This window comes from Myodes glareolus, chromosome 17, assembly GCF_982192425.1.
Source record: "Myodes glareolus chromosome 17, mMyoGla1.1, whole genome shotgun sequence".
NCBI classification, from domain to species: Eukaryota; Metazoa; Chordata; class Mammalia; order Rodentia; family Cricetidae; genus Myodes; species Myodes glareolus.
This window is the reverse complement of record NC_142042.1, coordinates 62,789,729-62,811,255: the sequence shown is the minus strand read 5'-3', so window position 1 is coordinate 62,811,255 and position 21,527 is coordinate 62,789,729. Positions and strand designations below refer to the sequence as shown.

General features: G+C 48.8%; 1 protein-coding gene and 1 long non-coding RNA gene across 5 annotated transcripts in view; one reads left to right on the top strand and one right to left on the bottom strand.

The window, feature by feature from the left end:
- The first annotated feature begins 960 nt into the window (after positions 1 to 960).
- Positions 961 to 6,524, top strand: LOC125396084 (uncharacterized). Its single transcript, XR_007230713.3, has 2 exons — positions 961 to 1,151; positions 6,015 to 6,524. It is a non-coding gene; the product is annotated as an uncharacterized LOC125396084 (long non-coding RNA).
- Positions 6,525 to 7,410: 886 nt separating this feature from the next.
- The window catches only part of Tuft1 (tuftelin 1), a 44,689-nt gene continuing 30,572 nt past the window's right edge, over positions 7,411 to 21,527 (bottom strand). For 2 of the 4 annotated variants that reach the window (XM_085678016.2, XM_085678015.2), the window contains 7 exons: positions 19,635 to 19,748; positions 16,022 to 16,150; positions 15,186 to 15,280; positions 11,412 to 11,517; positions 10,617 to 10,700; positions 9,387 to 9,487; positions 7,411 to 8,878 (listed from right to left, as the gene is read on the bottom strand). In XM_085678016.2, the coding sequence (XP_085534142.1) occupies positions 8,794 to 8,878; positions 9,387 to 9,487; positions 10,617 to 10,700; positions 11,412 to 11,517; positions 15,186 to 15,280; positions 16,022 to 16,150; positions 19,635 to 19,748 (714 nt within the window). In that variant the 3' untranslated portion in view covers positions 7,411 to 8,793. The remainder of the gene's footprint in view (positions 8,879 to 9,386; positions 9,488 to 10,616; positions 10,701 to 11,411; positions 11,518 to 15,185; positions 15,281 to 16,021; positions 16,151 to 19,634; positions 19,749 to 21,527) is intronic. The other 2 variants (XM_048427913.3, XM_048427912.3) reach the window with 1 other exon arrangement.

The following is a 21,527-nucleotide window of genomic DNA, read 5'->3' as shown; positions in this document are numbered from 1 at the left end:
TGTGGAGTTGAATCTCTCTGCTTTTACATGGGTTCCAGGCATTGAACGCAGGTGGTTTTGAACAGGTGTTTCTTCCTTTATTTGGGAGGGGACATGCACATGTGGAGGGTATTTGTGATTTGACCCACTAGCCCAACCTGGAACTCCCTTTTCAAAAAAACGTAGTTTTGTTTGGTTTTTTTTTTTTTTTTTTTTTTAAGATGGGGTTTCTCTGTGTAGCGTGGCTGTCCTGGAACTCATTATGTAAACCAGGCTGGCCTCGAATTCACAGAGATCCACCTGCCTTTGCCTCCTGAGTGCAGGGATTAAAGGTATGGACTGCTACCACCCGGCTTAAAAAAACAAAGTATTTTATTTTTATGTGTGTTTTTTGGATATATGTGTGCATGCATGTGTGTTTGCACACATGAATGTGACTGCCCATGGAGACCACTAGAAGGTGTTGGATCCCCTAGAGCTGGAGTTACAGGCAGTTGTGAGCCACCCTACATGGATGCTCTTAACCGCTGGGTCACCTCTCCAGCCCCCAACCTTAATCTCTTGATCCTCTGACTTTCACTCCCTCCTGTGCTAGTGCAAGTGTTACAATTATGTGTGTGCCACGGTGGCACCACATCCCGCTTGAATCCTCAGGCCACTTGTGATTACACAAAATGTGATGATTGGTGACTGGAACTCAGACAACCTGCTATTTGAGAGAAGAAGAACCTAGGGTTCAGTTAGTGAAATGGCTTACTCACATCCCCGGGGTGAGCCATGCCAACACCCAGCCCTCCTTACCACCCACGCTGAGCTTCCCCCTGAGCATGCTCGGGCTGGTGATCTTCATACAGTGAGCACATGAGAATCCTGGCTGCATCATCCTCTCTAGAGAAAAGGGGGAGAGCGTGTGGCTTGACAGAGCTTTCTGGAAAACTCCAAAACAGTCTTTTCTGAGCAAGAATTTTTTTGTTTTGTTTTGGTAATGTAGGAGGGTTATCTGTCTATGTGTTACTTTTGTTGGTTAATAAAGAAACTGCTTGGCCTCATAGGTCAGAACATAGATGGGTGGAGTAAACAGAACAGGATACTGGGAGAAAGACGCAGAGTCACACAGAGGCAGAGAACTGCCCGCCATGAAGCTGCCAGGTCAGACACGCTGAATCCTCCCGGTAAGCCACGACATTGTGGTGATATACAGATTATTAGAAATGGGTTAATTAAGATGTGAGAGTTAGCCAGTAAGAGGTTAGAGCTAATGGGCCAGGCAGTGTTTAAAAGAATATAGTTTCCATGTAATTATTTCGAGTGTAAACTAGCCAGGATCCAGGCGAGAACGCAGCCTGCTGCTCTGAGAACGCAGCAGCCCACAGTTCTTATTTACTACATTTTGGTTTTGGTCTTTCAAGACTGGGTTTCTCTGTAGCTTTGGAGCCTGTCCTGGAACTAACTCTTGTAGACCACGCTGGCCTCAAACTCACAGAGATCCACCTGCCTCTGCCTCCCGAGTGCTGGGATCAAAGGCGTGCACCACCACTGTCCGGCAACCAAGAACTTATTTAACGTGATCAAATGAAATGACATTCCTCTAGCATCTCTAAGAGGAGGAGATTAAACACCAAGCCTTATAAAAGAGATTTTTCTTTTCTTGTTTTCCTACTGTGTAGCCTTAGCTGCCCTGGAACTCTCCTCAGCCTTCTGAGTGCTGGAATTACAGGCGTGTGCCACCACCGCCGGGCGTGTATGAGATCTTTTAGTTGCTCTTTTGAGACAGGGTATCATATAACCCAGCTGTCTTCGGACCTCCTACATAGCTGGGGGTATCCTTGAATTGCGAGTCCTCCTGCCTCTGTCTCAACAACCCATCTGGTACTAGGGCTACAGGCCTGTCCCATCCTGTCTAGCTATAAATGAGATCTTAAAATCAGCTTTCATTTTACTGAAATGTTACCAGCCTCAGAAATGTTCCAGAGGTCTACCTCTGATGACACAAATAAGCAACCAAACCAAGGGCAGGGAGACTTGTTCAGTTTGTAAACGATATTTACTCTCCTATAATCCAATTTCTTCTCAGGCCTGGCCTTTGTTCTTCTGGTGCTGGACCTAATTTGCAAAAAATCCCTCATTTAATTCTAATTCAACTGCTGCCCTTTGCTTTAAAATAAAATATAAAAAAAATTAAATTTGGTATTTACAGCATGAAAGCTCCTGAGACCTCCAGTTTGTTCTACTGGGCTCACAGTGATCACCTGCCCAGGTGCTCAAGGGCATGCTGCCCTCTGCTGGTTTCAACCTGGAGGTGCAGAGTCCCACTTGGCTCACAAAACTCCTAACTGAAAGGGACTTTAGTCTAACCCTCCCCCGCCCCACCTGGAGTTCAGAGGGTTTTGGACTTTCAAGAAAGGACACACTGAGGTTAGAGAGTGAGCCAGGCAAGAAGTGGCAGTCACTAGGGGGGCAAGGAAGGAGAAATGGTCACCTCTTCGAATTAGGAAAAGCACAATGACATTTAAGATCCTGGGACTTGAGGGCTGGAGAAATGGTTCAATAGGTAAGAGTGCTTCCCGCCTTGGCAGAGTACCGGAGTTGGGTTCTCAACATCCATGTCAGGGGATCATAGCCGCATGTAACTCCAGTTCCAAGGCGATCCAATGTCCCCTTCTGACCGCTGCAGGCACCTGCGCACATACACAATCTTCAAAAAGACAAACCGCAAGGGACTGGAGAGATGGCTCGGTAGTGAAGAGCACCCACGTTCAGTTCCCAGCCCCCACATGTTGGCTCACAACCGTAACAGTTGGGTTGGAAGGGATCTGTCATCCTCTTCTGGCCTCTGAGGCCACCGCAGTATGTGGTGAGCAGACACGCATGCAAGCAAAGCACCAATACACATAAAATGGAAATAAATAAAACCTCAAAGGAAAAAATTTAATGCGGACTCTTTGGGGATGCAGTTTGGTACTAAAGCCCTGCCCAGAATGTGTGAGGTTCAGTCTCCAACATTCCCCCACACCCCCCACAAAGAATTGTGAACTCAGGTGAGTGAGTCGGGTGATCTGAGAGGCTCAGGAGGGGCTTGGGGAAAGCAGAGTGTCTCCCACTCTCCACCCCTCCATCTTCTGCTCCCGAGGGGAGGTACTCCAAGCTACAGCTAGCTCAAGGTCAGGGCTTTTCTCCAGCTCATTCTAGGATGCTCTTCCTAGAACAAGAACAAAGCCTGTACTGTGGATCTTGATTCTGTCCCCACTCTAACCTAAAGTCATACACGCTTGCCCGTGACCACCTGTGCCCACACCCACCCTTACCTGCGCCCACCTTTGTGCTCCATTTCCTTAAAACCAGATTCTATGTCTCCTCAGTTTTGAAAAATGATGTGTGACTACTTGCCTGAGGACACACACATATCGCCTGGCACTGCTTAGATTAATAGCAATTTAGGGACAGAGTCTCTGAGTTTCCCTTCTAAGCCTATAGTCAAGCCCTATATATTAAATGCTCAGAAATATTTTTCACCGTAAATCACATATTTAGTGTCCATAGTGTGCCAGTCATGCCCCATGCTACACATGGTCCTTGCATATGGATTTTTAAAGATTTATTTATTTTATATGTGTGGGTGCTTTTGCCTACATGGATGCTTGTGTTCACATGTGTGCCATACCCACAGGGGCCAAAAAAGGGCATCAGATAATCTGGAACTGGAGTTATAGATGACTGTGGCCTCCCTGTGGGCTCTAGGAACTGAACACTGGTCCTCTGCAAGAGCAAGTACTATGAACCACAGAGGCAGCTCTCCAGGCCCCTTGCAAGTCTGTGTTCAGAGCATTGCTTCAGCTATGAGGGAGTAAAGCAAGCATTACATGCATGGGTATGGGGCCAGACTGCCTGTGACCTAGCTCCATCCATACAGTCTATCTTTGCACCCTTTGATATGAGATTTGTTCTCTTGTGTCTCAATTTCTTCATCTGTCAAATGAGAAACGATGGTGCCTACTTCACTGTAAGCACACAGTAAGTGTTCTTACTGGGAGAGCATTATCATCTTGGTTTCACAGATGGAGAAGTTAAAGCTTAGAGAGTTTAAATAACTTTTCCAACCAGCATGGCTAGTAAAGAAGATATAGGATGATAAATAAGAGCCTAAGCCCACGACAGCTCTCTGAGCTTTGTGCTACACAATCTCACTGTTGTTGGATGACCAAATGCAAGGACAAGTGAGTGACAGATAAGATTCGTTACTGTTGGTGCCTGCCATTTGACTCTTGCACAAGGAGGATACTGACACAATCTACCTGTTTCTCATTCTCTAAAATCAACTAAGAGAGTAGACAAAATTCTTTATCATTTTTTTTATGTGTATAGGTGTATGTGCACTATTTGCATGCCTAGTACCCTCAGAGGCCAGAAGAGGGCGTGAGAGCCCCTGGAACTGGAGCTGAAGACAGTTGTGAGCCACCATGTGGGTGCTGGGAATCAAATTCAGGTCCTCTTGAAGAGCAGCCAGTGCTCTAACCAGTTGGCCACCTTTCCAGTCCAACACCAGTTTATAAAATAATCTATTTTTATTTTATGTGCATTGACCACATGTGAGATTTTTCAAAATTGAAAGATATAATTAGATTTTGAAATGGAAAGAGGAGGTGAAAACGCCTGGTTTCAGAGAAACTGAAGCCTGTTGCGATAGCCCACACCTATGGTCTCAGCACATAGGAGACTGACACGGGAGAATGGGGAGGGAGGAGAGAAGGAGAAGGAGTAAGGGGGATTATAAAGGGGGACAGAGTAGATGAAAGATGATTACAGACCTCCTGACCCCAAGATTATACAGCCAAGAAAAGAAGTTCACTTCTTTTACTGACCAATGTTTTGCAAGAATTTTCCACAGTAATATAGTTTACATAGCACGTCAATTAAAACACAAACCACACTGAAAGTTACAGACAGACAGAAGGGTCAGGCTGGGCCCAGAACCCCAGTGACAGGGAGGACAGGGCTGGCCCTGCAACAGCTCAAGTCATAAGGACTCATGATTCCCTTTCCTTCAGTGCTCTGAGGACCAACACCCTGTCGGGAAATTAATTATCCTGCTACCATCGACCCTCAATCTCCTCTTCCACAGGGCTCCAGGGTAAGAGATCTAGCAGAAAGCCACACATCTTAGAGCCCAAAGTCGGCCTCAGTGAGTCAGGAAGTGCTTACCTTTAAGGCCCGCCTCTTCCATCCTCAGCCTGGAAAAGCATTTCCCTTGGGAAAGGGGGGAAATATTTGCCTCTTTAACTTTTGAGTTCCAAGGCTGTGTGCTTATAATCGGAACAGAATAGAGGAAACAACTGCTCTCTGCAAAGCCAGAGCTCTAAGTCAAAGCGTGGAAAAGAGGCCAAGGGCCCTAGGCGAACATCTGTCGTTGAGTCATAGCCTGAACAGACGCAGGCCCTAGCTCAACAGCCTGGCTCTGAGGCACGGGAGAACTTGGATCACACAGGCCCCACACACAACTGCTGTTCAGAGCCAGGGGCCAACTAGAGAGGGAATACTGCTTCCTCCATTCCAGAGGGCGCTAGCCTCCTCTGGTAAAGTCAGTCACCCTGTCAAGCAGAGCATCCTCCCAATGTGGAAACACTTCACGGTGGAACAGCGAACGGCTGAGTGATTTAAAACAAGGACAAAGCCAGGCGTGGGGTGCACACCTGAAATCCCAGCACTTGGAGTGGGGGCACTAAGATAGGAAGATGGCGACTTTGAGGCTAGCCTGAGCTACAGAATGAGATCCAAAGAGAGACAGAGACAGAGATACAGAGACACAAAGAAAAATGGACAAATCATCTTTGAACCTTAGAAACCTGTCTGGCCTGGAAGTCACTATGTAGACCAGGCTGGCCTTAAACCCACAAACATCAACCTGCCTCTGCCTCCCAAGTGCTGGGGTTAAAGGTGCACACCACTACGCTCTGGGTTCTTCTCCTTTATTTAGTTTGGTAAACTTGTATTTTGAGACAGGTCTTCCTAAGTTGACGAGGCTGCCCTTACATTTTCAGTCCCTCCCGCCACATCACCAGGAAGCTGAGGGGTGAAACAGTGCATGCCGCCAGGCTCTTTTCTGCTCAGACGGAAAGATGAAGACCTGGAATATGGGCAGCTGTCGTGAAGGCTGGGAACGAGCGTTCCCGTGAGCTTCTTTTCCCACACCAGGTCTGCAGTCCACGTTTACAGGAGGCTGGCAAGGGCGGCTGCGTGTCTGGGCAGCTCTTAACGCCCTCATGGCAAAAGTCCTGGAGAGGCAGAACTCGCCTCCCTCGGGCAGTACACAAGAGTTGGCTTAAAACACCGTAGAACACAGGCAATAAAAGTGGCTGAAGTCAGGAGCTCGCCTTCTCCTCAGCCCTGACACCTCTAACTGGAAGCTGTCAAGATGCTGAGTGTTTGCCCAGCCACTCTCCAGCATCCTGCTTGGCCTTTCAGCAGCAGCCTACCGTGGCACACGAAGCAGATGCCAAAGATGCCCCCCAACACTTTATTTATTTGTCTAAATAAATCTTAGAGCCTTGTTTCTGATCTCCAGAATGTCTTCTGCCCACCTCCTATCTGCACGCCACATCTCTGCTCCTCCCTGCGGGAGAGCCTCCCTTTCCTGCGGGCAGCACACTCATTCAGCATCCCCCAGCCAGGCCAGTCTTCTTGGCACCCTTGCCAACCCCACCCTGCTTCTAGCCTGTTAATATTCTGGGACAAGCAGTCTGGATATACCTGTGCCAAGCAAGACTGCCAGGGCAAGAGCAACCCGGGAGTCAGGAGGCAAACCCAGATGTGGGGTGGAATGTTTCCAGGGCCTTTGGTGCCCGTGTGGTCAATCAGCGGAGGAAGCAGGGGAAGAAAAGTTACATTCTCAACTGAAAGAGAAAGGGGAACCAGAGGGGCCAGGCAACAGGAGGGTGTTGTTTTCCATTTCCTTGGCCCAGCAGAGTTTGTGTAAATTCAGCTATGTCTTATTTGGCCCTGCAGCCAACTGGCTTCCTGACAGAACTGGGGGGAGGATCACTATACTAACCCAATGCTATCCAGAGACTGCAGAAACTAATAAGCCCTTGCAGAGCTGCAACCAGCCTTTCCAGGGATCTGCTCACCTCAGCAAAGCCTGCAGGTTGCTCATGTACCTCTGCCGTGACTGGTGTCCCTCTGTGCAGTGCTGTTCCAAATCAGGACACAGAATGGTCAAGTTTAGGGATCCCACAAGGTCACTGCCCCCAAACAGGGTCAAAACTCGGGTTAGGTCAAAACAGGGCCTGGTGGCTGTAGCTTTCTAAATACCACACCACCCACACATCTGAGTCTGAGGAGCTGTATTACATCTTTCAGATGGTAACAACAGGATGCCACCTTCTTTCATCCTCTCCAAGGCATAGGAGACCAGGCCAGGCCCATGGGGCAAAGAGATGTGTTAGCATAATTTATTAAAGTCATCAGACAACGACTGTGTTACAGACAGGAAAAGAATTTGAAGGGGCATGGAGATCGTGTTCAACGCCCTCATTCTGTGGAGACTGAAGTCTCAGGACACTGTAGAGACCAAGCCAGACCCTGGGCCTGGTCCTGACACACAGAAACACACAGACTTGAGGTTGTGAGCTAAGGAGATTTAAGGCTAAAACTGTCCCCATGGCCCTGCGTTCAGGTGCTTGAATGCTGTTGAGGCTACTGGAGCACACTATAGGAAACACACTGAATTGCAGGACCACTCGGGACTGGAATTGAAACTGCTCTGGGTGGAGAGGTTAGGAGATCCCACCCCTGCCCCGGACAGTCCTGACTGCCCTGTTCCCCGGGCAGCACACACTTGGGGACAGACACTAGCTTCCTGAATTCCGAATTGACTCAGGAGGAAGAAATGAAAAGCAGCAGCTAGAGGGAAGGAGCCAACAGAGTGCTCTCCCCACGTCCAGGTATGCCCAAACACCTCTGCAGAAGACTGCGGAACACTGGTATTAAATCAGCTATGAGATGCAAGCAAAACCAGTAATAACTTAGCAAAATAAATACAGTGACAGTTTTGCTGGGACTGATGAGGAAGTGGTTCTTAGCTCCGGGTCAGGAAGACTGAGGTGTGCCTTTTGGGACACCACAGGGGAAAACCCTAAGACTGGGCGCTTCCACAGGGGGGTGAAGTCGCACAAACCATTCATGGTCCTTAAGAACCTTCCTGCTAAAACCTGCTCCCTGAAGGTACATTCCTTTGTCCCTAGAAAGGCAAGGCTATCTAGTTTCTGCTCTCTGGTTAAGACCAGGCCTGGTCAGCTATCCCCCACTGGTTGTCTGTGGGAGGCCCGGAGAGCATGGCACAAGGGTGGAGCCAAGTAGAAAAACAGTTTGTTGCTAAGAACTGAGCCTTGTTTGCGGAAGGAACTTCATTCCCTCAGGACACTCTCCGGTTGCTGTACATCTGTGCGTCCAACTTTTGGGGGATGAGACAAATTTTGTCACTTCTCTGGAGGTGATGAGGGCCTGGCCTCGGGGCAGCTAGACTCCAGTGTCCACAGCAGGGAAGCGGTTACATGGAAAGACAGTAACTGGGAGAGAGAATATTGTCCTGTTCCTGCTAGCAGGAGAATGTCTTCCCAAGGTCTGCAGTGTCCCGAGGAGATAGACGCTTCTGCTCCATCTGCTAGCAAGCAGAGAATAGGAGCCTGGGGCATGAGCCCAAGACCTGGAGCTACCAGGGTTCGGTCGGGAAGTCAGTCGGTATCAACGGCCTACAGAGGTGGTGGGCTTCTCTGCAGGTCTGAGCGACAGCAAGGGCAGCATCCCAGCGTCTCCCGCAGCTCAGGTTTCCACCACTCGGATGAGAGGCATAGGCTTAGGGCTGGGGGGTTTGGATATCCTGACACTGGAGAGAGAGGAGTGAACACTGAGGCCGCGCTACTGCCTCCCAACCTGCAGCCCCCCCACTGCCTCCCACCCAACAGCCCCCCCACGGCGCCTCTGGAATACACCCCGGTGCTGGCTCATCTCCTGAGGTCTACCACGACATACTTATCTGGTGGCAAGGGTGGCTGATAAGGATGGGTGGTTAAACAACTGAGAGTGGACACAGCTGACATTCTTGATCTTCCTAGACTGGGGCCTTTTTGTGAATCTCTTAGAAACAAAAGACCCTCCTCTAGAAATGTGCAAATATATGTACAAATTTGCAATATGTAATATTATAAATAAATTTAACATGCACTCTTAGGGGTTCATATACTTCCACAAGCCATGTGTGGTCCTGGGCTAAAGAGTGGCCTGCTGGATGAACTCAGATTGGAGACTGGGACAGAAGGCTGGGCTTCCGTCTTCCTTGCCTCAGCACTGAAGGCTTTACATAGCTCCTCCGCTCTCTCCCATCCTGCCCGGGCCCACGCTCAGCATGTACTCACCTGCCCAGGTTCTCCGTCTTGGCACGGGTCTGCGTGCTGAAGTTCCCATGACTGACCTGCTTCTCTATTAGATGTTCCATGCGGTCATGCATCTCCAAGTTCTGAAAGGCGAGCGTGGTTACAGTGGGCCTCTCTGGCTTGCCACACACCCCCTTTAATTTGCATGTACACTCCTGCTAACTCCATGTCTACCAGCATATCTCCCTTCATCTTCATCACAAGACCTCACTCTCTGCCTCCGATGCGGCTCATCAGTAAGGCAGCAACACTGCTCACTTCTGGCTCTTCCTCTGTACACGTTTCCTGTCCAGAGTTTCTTGTTCCCAGCTGACATAGTCATATACCTTCATCAACAGCCTAGTTTTTAAAATATCTGTAGTTTCTTTGCTGTTGTTTTGACTTCTACTTTTCATTTCCATGTATGTCCGTGTGAGTGCATACCACATGCATACAGGAAGGTGCCTTTGGAGTCTAGCAGGAAGTGCCAGACACCCGGGAGCTAAATGTGCAGGTGGCTGTGGCTTGCCAGATGTGGGTGCTAGGAACTGAGCTTAAGTCCAAGCTCTTAACCCCAGAGCCATCTCTCCAGTCCTTACAATTTTGTTTTTATTTTGTTTTTCTCCATCACATTTTATCTTAACTCTAGATCATACTTTCTCTAAATACCATTTCCCATCTGTCTCCCCTATCACAGGGATGTCACCCAGTAGACTGCAAAGTGATCTGCAGGTGGTCAACAGACAGGAAGGGCTCGGCAGCCAAGTGGAAATTAGATCAGAAGTCACCCTGATGCTGACTGAGCCCATCCCCAAAACTGTGAGGAGATGCTAACGACAGAATGCGCCCTCTTCCTTCCAAGCCTGGCTCCACTGTCAGCGAAGTCCACTGGTCAGCATGTGCCACGGTAGGTGGTTTGCACCATGATGCCCTGCCCTTTGGCAGGGACAGGTCTTGTCACTGTTAGCACTCACAATCCAACTGACCATAGAGCAACACTCTCAGATACTCGGCTCAAAGTCCCCTCCTGTGCCCAGGCTTCTCAAGAACTCAATTCCCTGTTGGGAGCTGTCCCATACACAGACCTCAGCCTATTCTGTTGGGGTTCTCCCATACACAGACCTCAGCCTATCCAGATGGAGCTCCCCCATACACAGACCTCAGCCTATCCTGTTGGGGCTCCCCCATACACAGACCTCAGCCTATCCTATTGAGGCTCCCCCATACACAGACCTCAGCCTCCAAATAGGCAATTTTCTCCTTGAGCTCTTGAATGGTGGCGTCCTTGGACTGGATCACAGCTTTTGAATTCTGAAGCTGCAAAGACATAAGAAACATGGAGTTTTTTTTCTGCAGAGACTCAGTTCACACTCACCAAACTCCACCCTGGCTAGAGGGAAGCCAGCAGAGTCAAAAGGAGAGCTTGCTCCACTCAAGGTTTCGTTGATGCTTCTCTAAGACCTTTACTAATGAACACAGACGCAGGGATGGCAGAGTGAGAAGTGCCATCCTTAAATCCAAAGCGCACAGCAGACAATGCAAAACCTAGTCCTTTGAGTTCTGCAAAGTGAAATTATTTATTCATTCGTCTAGTTAACACTTATTGAGTGCTTATCATATCATAGCTGCTGATCAGGACAGTGAGAAACGCAGTAAACACAACACATGTAAAGGGAGCTGGCCCGAAGGGAGGAAATGACCCCCCCCTGGTTGGGAGAGGAGAACCTTATGCTGAAGCTCAGGCAGAAGAGCGAGGCTGGGGAGCTGCAGGAGGCAGATAACTGGTTTGTTATGACTCCATTACTCATTGCCAGAAAAGAGTTGGAGTGTAGGTGAGAGCAGTCTCTCTCATTTCCCAGTGGGAAAGCAAGATGCAAATACGATGTCAGGGAAGGACAGGAGTTCAATACCATGCTGCTCACGGGACACACACACACAGTTTTAAACTCAGCTGCCCAGGGGAACAGGTGATTAAAGCACAAGCTTGGGGCGAACACAGGACAGGTAAAATGGGACCCCCCCCCTTACCTGCTCTATCATCTGCCGAACTTTCCGCTGCTGGCTCTTGAGCATGTCATCCAAGTGGTGGATCTTCTCCCGAAACCCAGCCACTTCCTTTTCAAGAGCAGCGGTCCTGGGGACAAAGATCAGAAGGCGAGGTAAGGTCACACTGCCACCAAGTGTGAGTCCCTGTGGCCTCAGTGGGCTGCCCTTTAGAGATGTCTAGTCCAAAGGACGAGGCAGCGTAAGTCATGTGCACGCCACTAGGGGGCAGAGTGTTGCGTTTCGGCTGTTTTGTTTTCAAGATCAAGACCACACTGAGTAGCCTGAAACCTACCAAGCTAGCTCTGCACTCACAGGTGTTGTCTCGCCTCAGTCTCCCAAGGTGCCAGGATTACAGACACACATCACCATGCCTTATCAGAGGCAGGTTTTTGGTTTTTTTATTAACATTATTACTAAATTTTTTCAGTATTAAAGTCAGGAGAAAGTTGGCTGCCCTGCATGTTATAAGTTTCTGATTGCTCCAAAGATTTAAGTAGGAACTTACATTAGTCTAAGCAAACAAAGTCAAGATCGTCAATAAGAAATATTTGCTCTTATTACATTTTTTAAAAATTTCTAAGAATTTTAAAAAATTCTATGTGTGTTTTACCTACATGTATGTCTGTTGGATCCCCTGTAACTAGAGTTACAGAACGGTGTGAGGGGCCATGTGGTCGCTGGGAATTGAACCCAGGTCCTCTGGAAGAAGTCAGTGTCTGAGCCACCTCTCCAGCTCCTCTGTCAATTTTGTTTGTTTGTTTTTGTTTTTTCAAGACAAGGTTTCTCTGTGTAGCCCTGCTGTCCTGGAACTAGCTCTGTAGACCAGGCTGGCACTGAACTCAGAGAGCTCTGTCTGCCTCTGCCTCCTGAGTGCTGGGATTAGGGTGTGTACCACCTCCGTCGGCTGTCCTTAATTCTTTTTTGTTTTTTTTTCTTCTTAAATGTATAGCCCAGGCTGGCCTCGGACTCATGATCCTCCTGCCTCTGTCTCCTTCAGCAAATCCTTCCTGGCGTGTGCCACCACACCTGGCTGTCCTTAATTCTTAACAGAGTATTTCTCAAATCCTTATAAATTTCCAAGCACAGGAGAGATGGGACATGTTTCACTATACAGTATTTGGTCTTGTGTTCCCAGCTCCTGACAAGATGCCTAGGATCTCCAGAAACGCGAAAAGTGTCTTAAGTACAATAAGGGAATGTTGGCTGGGGTTTGTAAATAGTTGCAGGATGGGGCTAGTTAAACTTCAATCCTTTTCCAACCTCAGGGGGAGAGACCAACCATGCCTGCACGCTGGACAAAGTGTTCAAAGACCTCCTGGGTCCAGAAATGCATAGCCATGCACGTTAAGAGGACAGCATATGCTAACTCCCCGGGAACAGGCGTGCTGCACTCTGGACCTCACCCCATGTGAACCCTTTACAAACCTGATAGCATTGTTTCGTCAGCTCCAGGAGTCACTAAAACAAACTCCTGACCTGAGGAGGCAACTGGGAAGCACCCCACCCCTTGACTTTGTAGGGAATAGGAAGGTTGTAGGGAACAGGAAGGTGGTACATGCGGCCTTGAGCATACTCATTTTGACTGTCCACTGAAGGGGAGGTAGAACTGAGCCCTGAATCAACTCTGGATAGTCTTAGACTTGGTTAGACTGTGGGACCCATGATCAGTGTCAAGAGAGAGGTAGAAAGTTGCCTGATGCCGCAATGCTGTGAGCAGAGAGAATTTTCCTTGGTCAGCTTTGAGAATGCCCAGAGGATCCTGAAGAGCCACAGGCACTGGCTACCCCTAGTTCTGCCTGAAGACAAGTACAGGCTGCTGGAGGGTGGGGAGTACTCGGGCTGAGGTGGAGCCATCACGCACCTGTGCCCCATAGCCTTCCTGACCTTCAGCATTCTAAGTCCCATGCTCGGTTCTCCACACTAGGGTATGCAGAGGTCAAACACCATTCCAGAGCCTTAGTCTGGGATTATCTCACGCTTTGTTTCTCTTGTTCTTCTCTTAGTCTGCCCTGAGTATGTCCCACACAGAGGAAGAGGGGGTTCTGAACAGCCACCCCTCAGCCCCCACAGGCGGAATGGTTATAGAAATCCACCTCACGGGCTTCTGTTCCTCATTAGTATGTCCTCTGCATCGTTCCTTATACTTTACCTCTAGATCACTTAGGACACCTAATGCAAACGCCACCCAAACCACTGTTCATTGTTGGTTTGGGGGACCAAAGGCTACCATTATGCCATGTTTGCGTGATGCTCCTGGGAGACCTGCTCTTTTCTGAGGGGAGACAAAGAGGGGGTTGGATCTGGGGAGGGGGAGGTGGGAAGAGGAGAGACTGGGCGAAGGACGGCAGTCAGGATGTAATATATGTGGGGACAGAAAAAAACAATAAAAAAAGATTTCTGATAGGAGAAAAAAACTGATGTAGAATATTTATAGCAAAAAAAAAAAAGACTCGATATTCAGTAGAGACAGTTTCCAATTTCCCATTTTTTGCTTTTTTCCCCCCTTGAGACAGGGTCTCACTATGTAGTCCTGGGTGACCTAGATCTTCCTATGTAGACCTTGTTGGCCTCGAATTAATAGAGATCCACCTGTATCTACCTCCTGGGTGCTGGGATCAAAGACATGAGTCACCACTCCCAGCTTCAACTGTTCTTCTAAAGTTACTTTGCTATGAACACAAACCAGGAGGGTGCTACAATAAAAAGATGCCTGAATTTTCCATGCTGGGAAGGTGAAGCCTGGGTTATCCTAAAGAAGAGAAAATACCCCTGTTTTCAGACAGGGGGCTGTGACACTCTGCTGATCTTGGCCCTTCAGGTAATGTCTGTTGAGTTTAAAAAGGGTCACTTACACAAGGTGATCAGATCCACTATGGTCTCCTGAGATTAACTGTTTTTGTTTGTTGTTCATTTATTTTTGAGCCAAACCTTGTTACGATGCCCAGGCTGGCCTAGAACTCATGGTCCTTCCTCCTCTGCCTCCTGAGGACCTGGGGTAACAGGTACAGACCCCACCACTACTGCACCCAGAAAGAGTGTGGTTAGAGACAGAATTCACTCTGCAGTACAAGCTGGCCTTGAACTCATAGCAATCCTCCTCAGCCTTCCAAGTGCTAGGATTATGGGCATGTGCCACCATGCCCTGTCAACATCTTATCTGGCCCCGAAGATTTAGGAGGCAGTCTTTCTCTGTGGGTCCTACTGACCTGACGCCTCTGAGCCCCTCTCCTCAGAGGACATCTGCCAAACTCTCTAAACTTGGAGGCAGAAAACTCTCAGTAATCCCTACAGGTCTCCACGGACAGCAGGTAGTTCTTGGTTTCTATCTGAACTGCTTAGAGCAACAGCAAGTCCTCATGGAGGCATCCGTTCTGTCTCCGAAAGACTGGAGGAATTACACGATCTTCCGAGCGTCCCGTGGGTCTGCTCTAGGAGTGAGAAACCTGGAGTGGTACCCCAGTGAAAATTCCTCTAGTGGAGCTGCAACAGCCACGCTTCTTCAGCTCTGCCTGACCTCAGCTCTAAAACCATAAAGTCCTTTTCTTTAGGTCACTGCCCACATGTTAAATGAGCTCCCTGAAGAAGACAGCCTTCCGAACAGTATCTGCCTGGGTGGGGCTCCAGCCTATGTGAGCACACTGAGTTGGAACTGGAAGATCTGACCTCAGCACCAGCTTCCTCCTAGCCCTGGCAGCAGGCTGCACCACCCGCCCTCTCTTTCCTACACCCAACCTTACAGTGAGCAAGGGCCCTTACTTTTCCTTTTCTGCTTGGCAGTCGGCGTTCTTGATTCGCAGCTCCTCTAGGGCCAGCTCCCCTTCTCTGACTCTTGACAGTAAGGCTTGATGCTCCTGTGGGGGACAAAAAGGCATGCAGCAGGAAAGGACAGCAACAGAATCTGTGCTTGGGGTGAAACAGGTACCCAGAAAGCAACTTGGCTGCCACTGGGCCTGGGACTGTTGCCAAAGAGCAGCAAGCCAGGCTGGTTTGCTGGGTGCCCTCCCCTGTCAAGGACAGCCTTTCCCTTCAGCACACAGAAACTTCCCAGCCTCACCCAGCTGCCGGAGGGAGAACTAGGCCTGTGTTGTGCAAACCCACCTGCCAGCCCTGGCGGGCAGTACTGGGTGAACCAGGTAGAGTGACTGGCTGCTAAGAAGTGTCTTCAGAAACCCAAAGGGGGCATCTGTTTAAGAACAGGTCTAAAGTGGGAACGGTTTCTCCTGCAGTGGAAGAAGACGGAGGCTGGGGGGCTGGAGAGATGGCTCAGTGGTTGAGAGCACGGGCTGCTCTTCCAGAGATTCTGAGTTCGATTCCCAGCAACCACATGGATCTCATACAGCCATCTGTAATGAGATCTGGCTCCCTCTTCTGGCATGCAGGCATACATAGAGGCAGGATGTTGTGTACATAATAAATAAATAAATCTTTAAAAAAAAAAAAAAGGAGACGGAGGCTGGAAGAGGTCCGACTTCCCATTCTTAAAATGCTGGAAGGGATCGGAAGGGGGTGTGCACGGCTGCTGGAAAGGGATGCTACTGAGCTACCAGGAAAAGAAGCCTGGGGTCCATTTTGGCCCCAAACATCACCATTACCGTCTCCATCCCCAACAAGCGCCTCTGTAGCTCCCCAACTTCTGCCGACTTCTGCTCCACTCTGTCTTCTTCTCTCTGAAGGGCCACATTACTCTGCTCTGCCTCTCGCTGATACTGGCTGAGTGTAACCTGTGATGTGTGTTCAAAGGCGGAAGAGAAAAGGCAAACGTAGATAAGCCGTAGAAAGAGAACCTGGGGAGGCTTCAGAGCCCTCTGGGACAGAGGAAGCCACCATGATGAGCACAGAGCACGCTGTCATCCCCGTCTCCACCAGGACTACCGTGGAGAACAATCGACCCGCACAGACTGACACCATCTCCAAGGTTAACCGGCACACGGTTCATTAAGATCCCCTGGCTGACACACTTCCAGCCTGCCATTTCCCCACATCTCTGCCTCCACACCAAGGCCAACATGATGCCTGCACAGGTGCTGCAATGCAACATGCAGAATCACCTAGCGGATGAGAAAGCACTTTGGAAAGACCAGCAGAACTTTCAACTGTTAGAATGGGAAAGTAAAGAAAGAACTTGCCTTGTTTCCTCTCCTTACACCTCCCCAACTCCTGCTTACCCCCCAAGACTCACAGATAACCCTTCTAAACACCCTCCTAGCCCCGAGCAGGTTTTCCGGTTCTGTGTGGCCCTGAGCACAGTGTAAGTTCATGCTGCACAGACCTGGGGTCCTTGCACATTTCCAAAGAGCCACGCAGTTCCTTGCATGCAGCATCTGCTTGGTAGGCTGGGGTGGAACTGGAGTTCATTTAGTCCAATGCTCGCCCTGGCACACACAAAGCTAGAGAATGCCAGGGCCCGTGCTACTACCAGGAACTTCACCATTCATTTCTCTGCTTCCCATTCACCCCAGACAGAGCCTCACCACTTGGTAAAAGAGGATCCAGATAAGCTCTGGAGGACCTGGGTGAATCATGGAAGAGAAAGCCCAATGCACAAGTATGGGATGGGACCAAGCTAATTCACTGCAAATTCCTCCTGACAGCAGGCAGCCAGTAGACCAGGAATTCATACTCCACGATAGGCGATACTGATGATCATGGTCAATCTTGCCCTTCATACCCCCGGTTCAGAAAAGCAGACTGGACAAAGTATTCCTCAGGAGAGGTTAAGGAACACCCTCAAAAATGAGTATTAGCCTGAAACAGGCCAGCTTCTTCAGCAGGAGCTTAGAAAAAGGGCTCTCTTCTCAGTACATAAGCACCATGCTCAGACTGATGTGTGCCAGAGCACAGATAACACAGCTATGATCTAAACCTCCAGTGTCTATCATAAAATCACAAAGATGCAAAAACAAACCTACAAAACAAACAGGCCCCAAAGGGGGAAAACAAACAGACCAGACTTGTTTTCGGAATCAGTCACAGCAGCTCAGCCTGCCCTGTTCATGTAAGAAGGGACCTGACAGTTCCACTATCCCAAACTGGCTGCTGCTGCCTCAGGCCGGCCTTTGAAGCAGCAGACTCCACCATGTGCCGTCGGAAATCACAAGCATGTCTGGAATGCCACAACTTCTCACGGCCTCCCAAGATCCTAAACATGCTTAGGGCTACAGTTTCAGCCTCCTTTCCTTGTATTTCTTCCAGAGAACAGAGGAACTAGGTGGTCATCAAACTGATACATAAATAACCAGATTATCTAAACTGGGTCACAGGACAGAGACTGGGAACTCCTTTACCAAAGGGCTGCTTTGCTCACAAACTGGTCTTAAAACTGCCCTAAGTCAAACTATGTTTAACAGGAAAGTCTGCTTAGAAACCCAGCACTGAGAAATACTAAGTCTCTCTCCCTTGTCTAAACCCGCTGTAGCAAGCGCTCACAAACAGCCCCACACGGTCGTTCATGAATCCGTCCAACAGAACCTGAACCCAGCTCTAAGGAAAGTTATGTCTCAGCTCAGTTTCCCTAACCCCAAGGCAGGCCATTATTCTCAGTGCTGTTCTCCTTCATCCTCGATCTTCTTCTAGGGTCCGTAGATGGCTCAGAGGGTAAAGGTGGCCGCCATCGAGCCCGGAGACCTGAGTTTGATGTCAGGGATCTATGTGGTGGAAGGGAAGAACCAACTCCAGCAAAGAGACACCCAACCTCCACATACGCACTGTGACAACCACCCACCCACAATATAAAAAACAACTCTTTTTCTCTATGGAAAAGCGTTCAGGCTGGCCTTCCTCCTTCCACAAGCTCCCAGTGTGCCTGCGGCAAATACAATCCTATCATCCCGTATCTATCTGTGAGCAGTAACAGGTAACAGAAGGGAGACGGCACACAGAATAGACAGAGAGCTGCCCAGTGCACAGCATTCTGCACCCCAAGGTTTTTCCACGTTGAGCCGAAGACCTCGCATACTCCTAATAGAAAGGAGCTTTTCCTGTTCATAGATTTTGTATTTTTTTAATCCTCTAAAACAATCTAGATTACTTGGGGGGGGGGCTGATGAGATGGCTCAGCAGGGCAAATGTAGTTCAGTCCCCAGGACCCACATGGTAGAAAGAGAAAACTGACTCCTGTAAGCTGTTCTCTGACCTCCATACGCACGCCAGGACAGCAAAGTGTCCTCTGCTCGCTGCACAAAGGAATGGCTGGCTGACCAAACGAACAAACAAGCAAACACAGTGCTTTACAGAATCAACTACAGAGCCAGAAATGGTCCTCACTGGTCCCATGCCTGCCTAGTGTGCATTTAATCTCCAGGACTACACACACACACACACACACACACACACACACACACACACACACAAAATATCCAGCACTTGGGAAGGTAAAGAATCAGGCATTTTTCAAAGCCAACCTGGCTACATCAGATTTGTCTCAAAAAATAACAGTGGCTGGAGATAGCTCAGTGGCTTAGAGTGCTTGCTGCTCTTCCAGAGGACCCAGGCTCGATTCCCATCACCCATCTGGTAGCTCAGAACCATCTAGAACTCCAGTTCCAGGGGCTCTAATGCTTGCTTCTGACCTCCTCGAGCATCAGGCATGCATGTGGCACACATACATGCAGACAAAACAGCCATACACATAAAATAAATAAAATATGAGAAAAGAACCAACTATAACAATAATAAAGGTGGCAAAGCCCTGTGTGTCCACCAGCATGGTTATTCTTTGACACACAGACTTACTCACTCATGTATCACACCAGGCACTGGAGTTCTGAGAACAGGACAGCAACAGTCCCTGCCAACAAGGAGCCTCGGAAGCTGTGATTCTTATTATAGTACACCCAGCAATGACTTTTAAGTTATCTGCGGCCCCCAACTAGGACTACTACTCTACTTCAGTAGAACAGAGAATCAAGAGCCAACCTTCAAGGGCTAGTCATGTAGCCCCGAGGTAGAGCATTGCCTAACAAGCAGAAGGAAGGCATAGGCCTCAGCACAGCAGGGAAAGAAAAGGAAAAGGCCAGATGTGGACAGCAAACACTTTAACAAACATTCATGGAAAGCAGAGGCAGACAGGAGGTGAGCAAGGCTTCAGAGCATTGCAATGTTGGCTGCCGTCCACCCAGAGGAACGAAGTCCATGCTGAGAGAGTCGCTGGCACTTCATCCAGGAGCCAGTCCTGAGGGCACCTTCTCTCCAGATCCCACATCTTACCTCGAAAGCCACACGGTCTGACTGGTGTCGCTGCTCGGCCTCCTGCAGCTTGGCAAGCAATTCCCGCACGGTCTTCTTCAAGCTCTCGACATCTTCGCTCATGTAGGTGTCCGCCTAGAACAGGAACAGAGAAAGGAAAGGAAGCTGCCCACCTATGACTTGGTAAGAGAAGGCACTGGGATTTGCACCACCTGTAGGGACAACCCGCACAAAAGAATGAGCATCACATAGGGTCCACAAAAACATTCTCCCTTAATCCCTAAGGGACTTGGCCAGTCTCAGAGACTTCAGGACAAACCCAACTCAGCGACGGGCTCAGCGGGAATGACTTCTCAGAGGTGGGGGGAGGGGTACCGTCTTTCTTTATGGACCTGCCTTCCTCCAGATTAGAATGCTTTACTGTTGTTTTGACTTAAGGTCTCATTCTGTAGTCCAGGTTGATCTGGAACTCACTATATACAGCCCAGTCTGACCTCAAATTCGTGGCATTCCGGCCTCAGTCTTCCTTCACTAGGATTAAAGGTATGGGTTCAGAGTAAAGCTGAGAACAATGACCTTGCTCCCTTTTGGACTAGGCTCCCAAGGACAGTGGTTATTTGGCTCCCATCACACAGACGGCAGCCCCAAAGCCCGAAGGCACATCTTTAGCTGTTTCCATGACTCACACAAAATCAGCATGGAAAGGGCTTATTGCTGCACACGCAGGTTTAGAGGAAAGCACAAAGCGCATGGATCTGGTGTGATGAAGGAAAGGCGTCTCACTGAGGTGACTGCTAGCTGTCCCTCCCAGACACACCCAGCCGTGGGCTGCTAGTGAGGCTGAGCAGGCGTGCAGGGTCTCGCTCTCACTTCTGCTGCAGAGGCACGAAACACTGCATAATTCCTGAGTCTGACAGAGTCTCCCAGTCCTGCACACTAGGAAGCAGCAAGATCTTCATCCTAGCACAGAACTCTCAGCTGGGTGCAGGGAGGCATCCCTAGCCTTTTCATTCTTGCTGGCTCCTGCAGGCCTCCATTTCTAAGTGTGAGAAGTGGGGAAGACTCCTCACCACACCCTGCTTCACAGGCTGTCTCCAGAGCTGGTAAGGTAATATCTGGTGGGGGATTGGAGCTTTTAAGAAGAATATCGCTAGGTGTTAGTATAATCATTACCAGTAACTTATTTGTCAAATATGGTGACCCATGAAGAAGGAACAATTTGGACATTAATTGAGTCACTTTGTCAAGTCCTCGTTACCCTTACTCAAGTACCTAGGCCAAGTGGAAATACTGCAACAGGCTCCTGGGATACAACCCTGACACATTTATATCAACTGTCTTCTCAGAAGACCTTCTCAATGACATGGAGATTTTTTACATTAATTAAAATATGTCAGAGGTCAGGTCTGTAGCAGGCTGCTTGCTTAACATGTGTAAGCGGTTTAATTTCCAGAGAGAGAAAGAATGAGAGGGAGGAAGGGAGAGAGATTTTATCATGAATAAATATAAAACAACAATAAAAGGCAGTTATAAAACTACACACAAGAGGAACAAATAACAAACTAGGCTTCGTTCGAGCTGACACTGTTCCTCCTGCCTCAGTCTCCCATGTCCTGAGATTACAGGCATGTGCCATCATGTGCCATGCACGGCTAAACACACCAGATTTTCATATAATAATACAAACAGATCCTAAAAACGTATTTTGAGCAAAATGATTTAAAAGACATAAGTCCATCATGTAAACTGAAATCGCTTTACAGTAATTTTATTTAAAGTCATATAATAAGTATTTTCTAGTTAGTGGGAAAAGAAGAAAAAAACAGCACAGTCAGTGAGAGCCTTGATGGGCCTGATGTGCGGTGAGTAAGGTGAGTAATGGAGAGCTGTGATCCAATGCTAGACGCGAAGGCC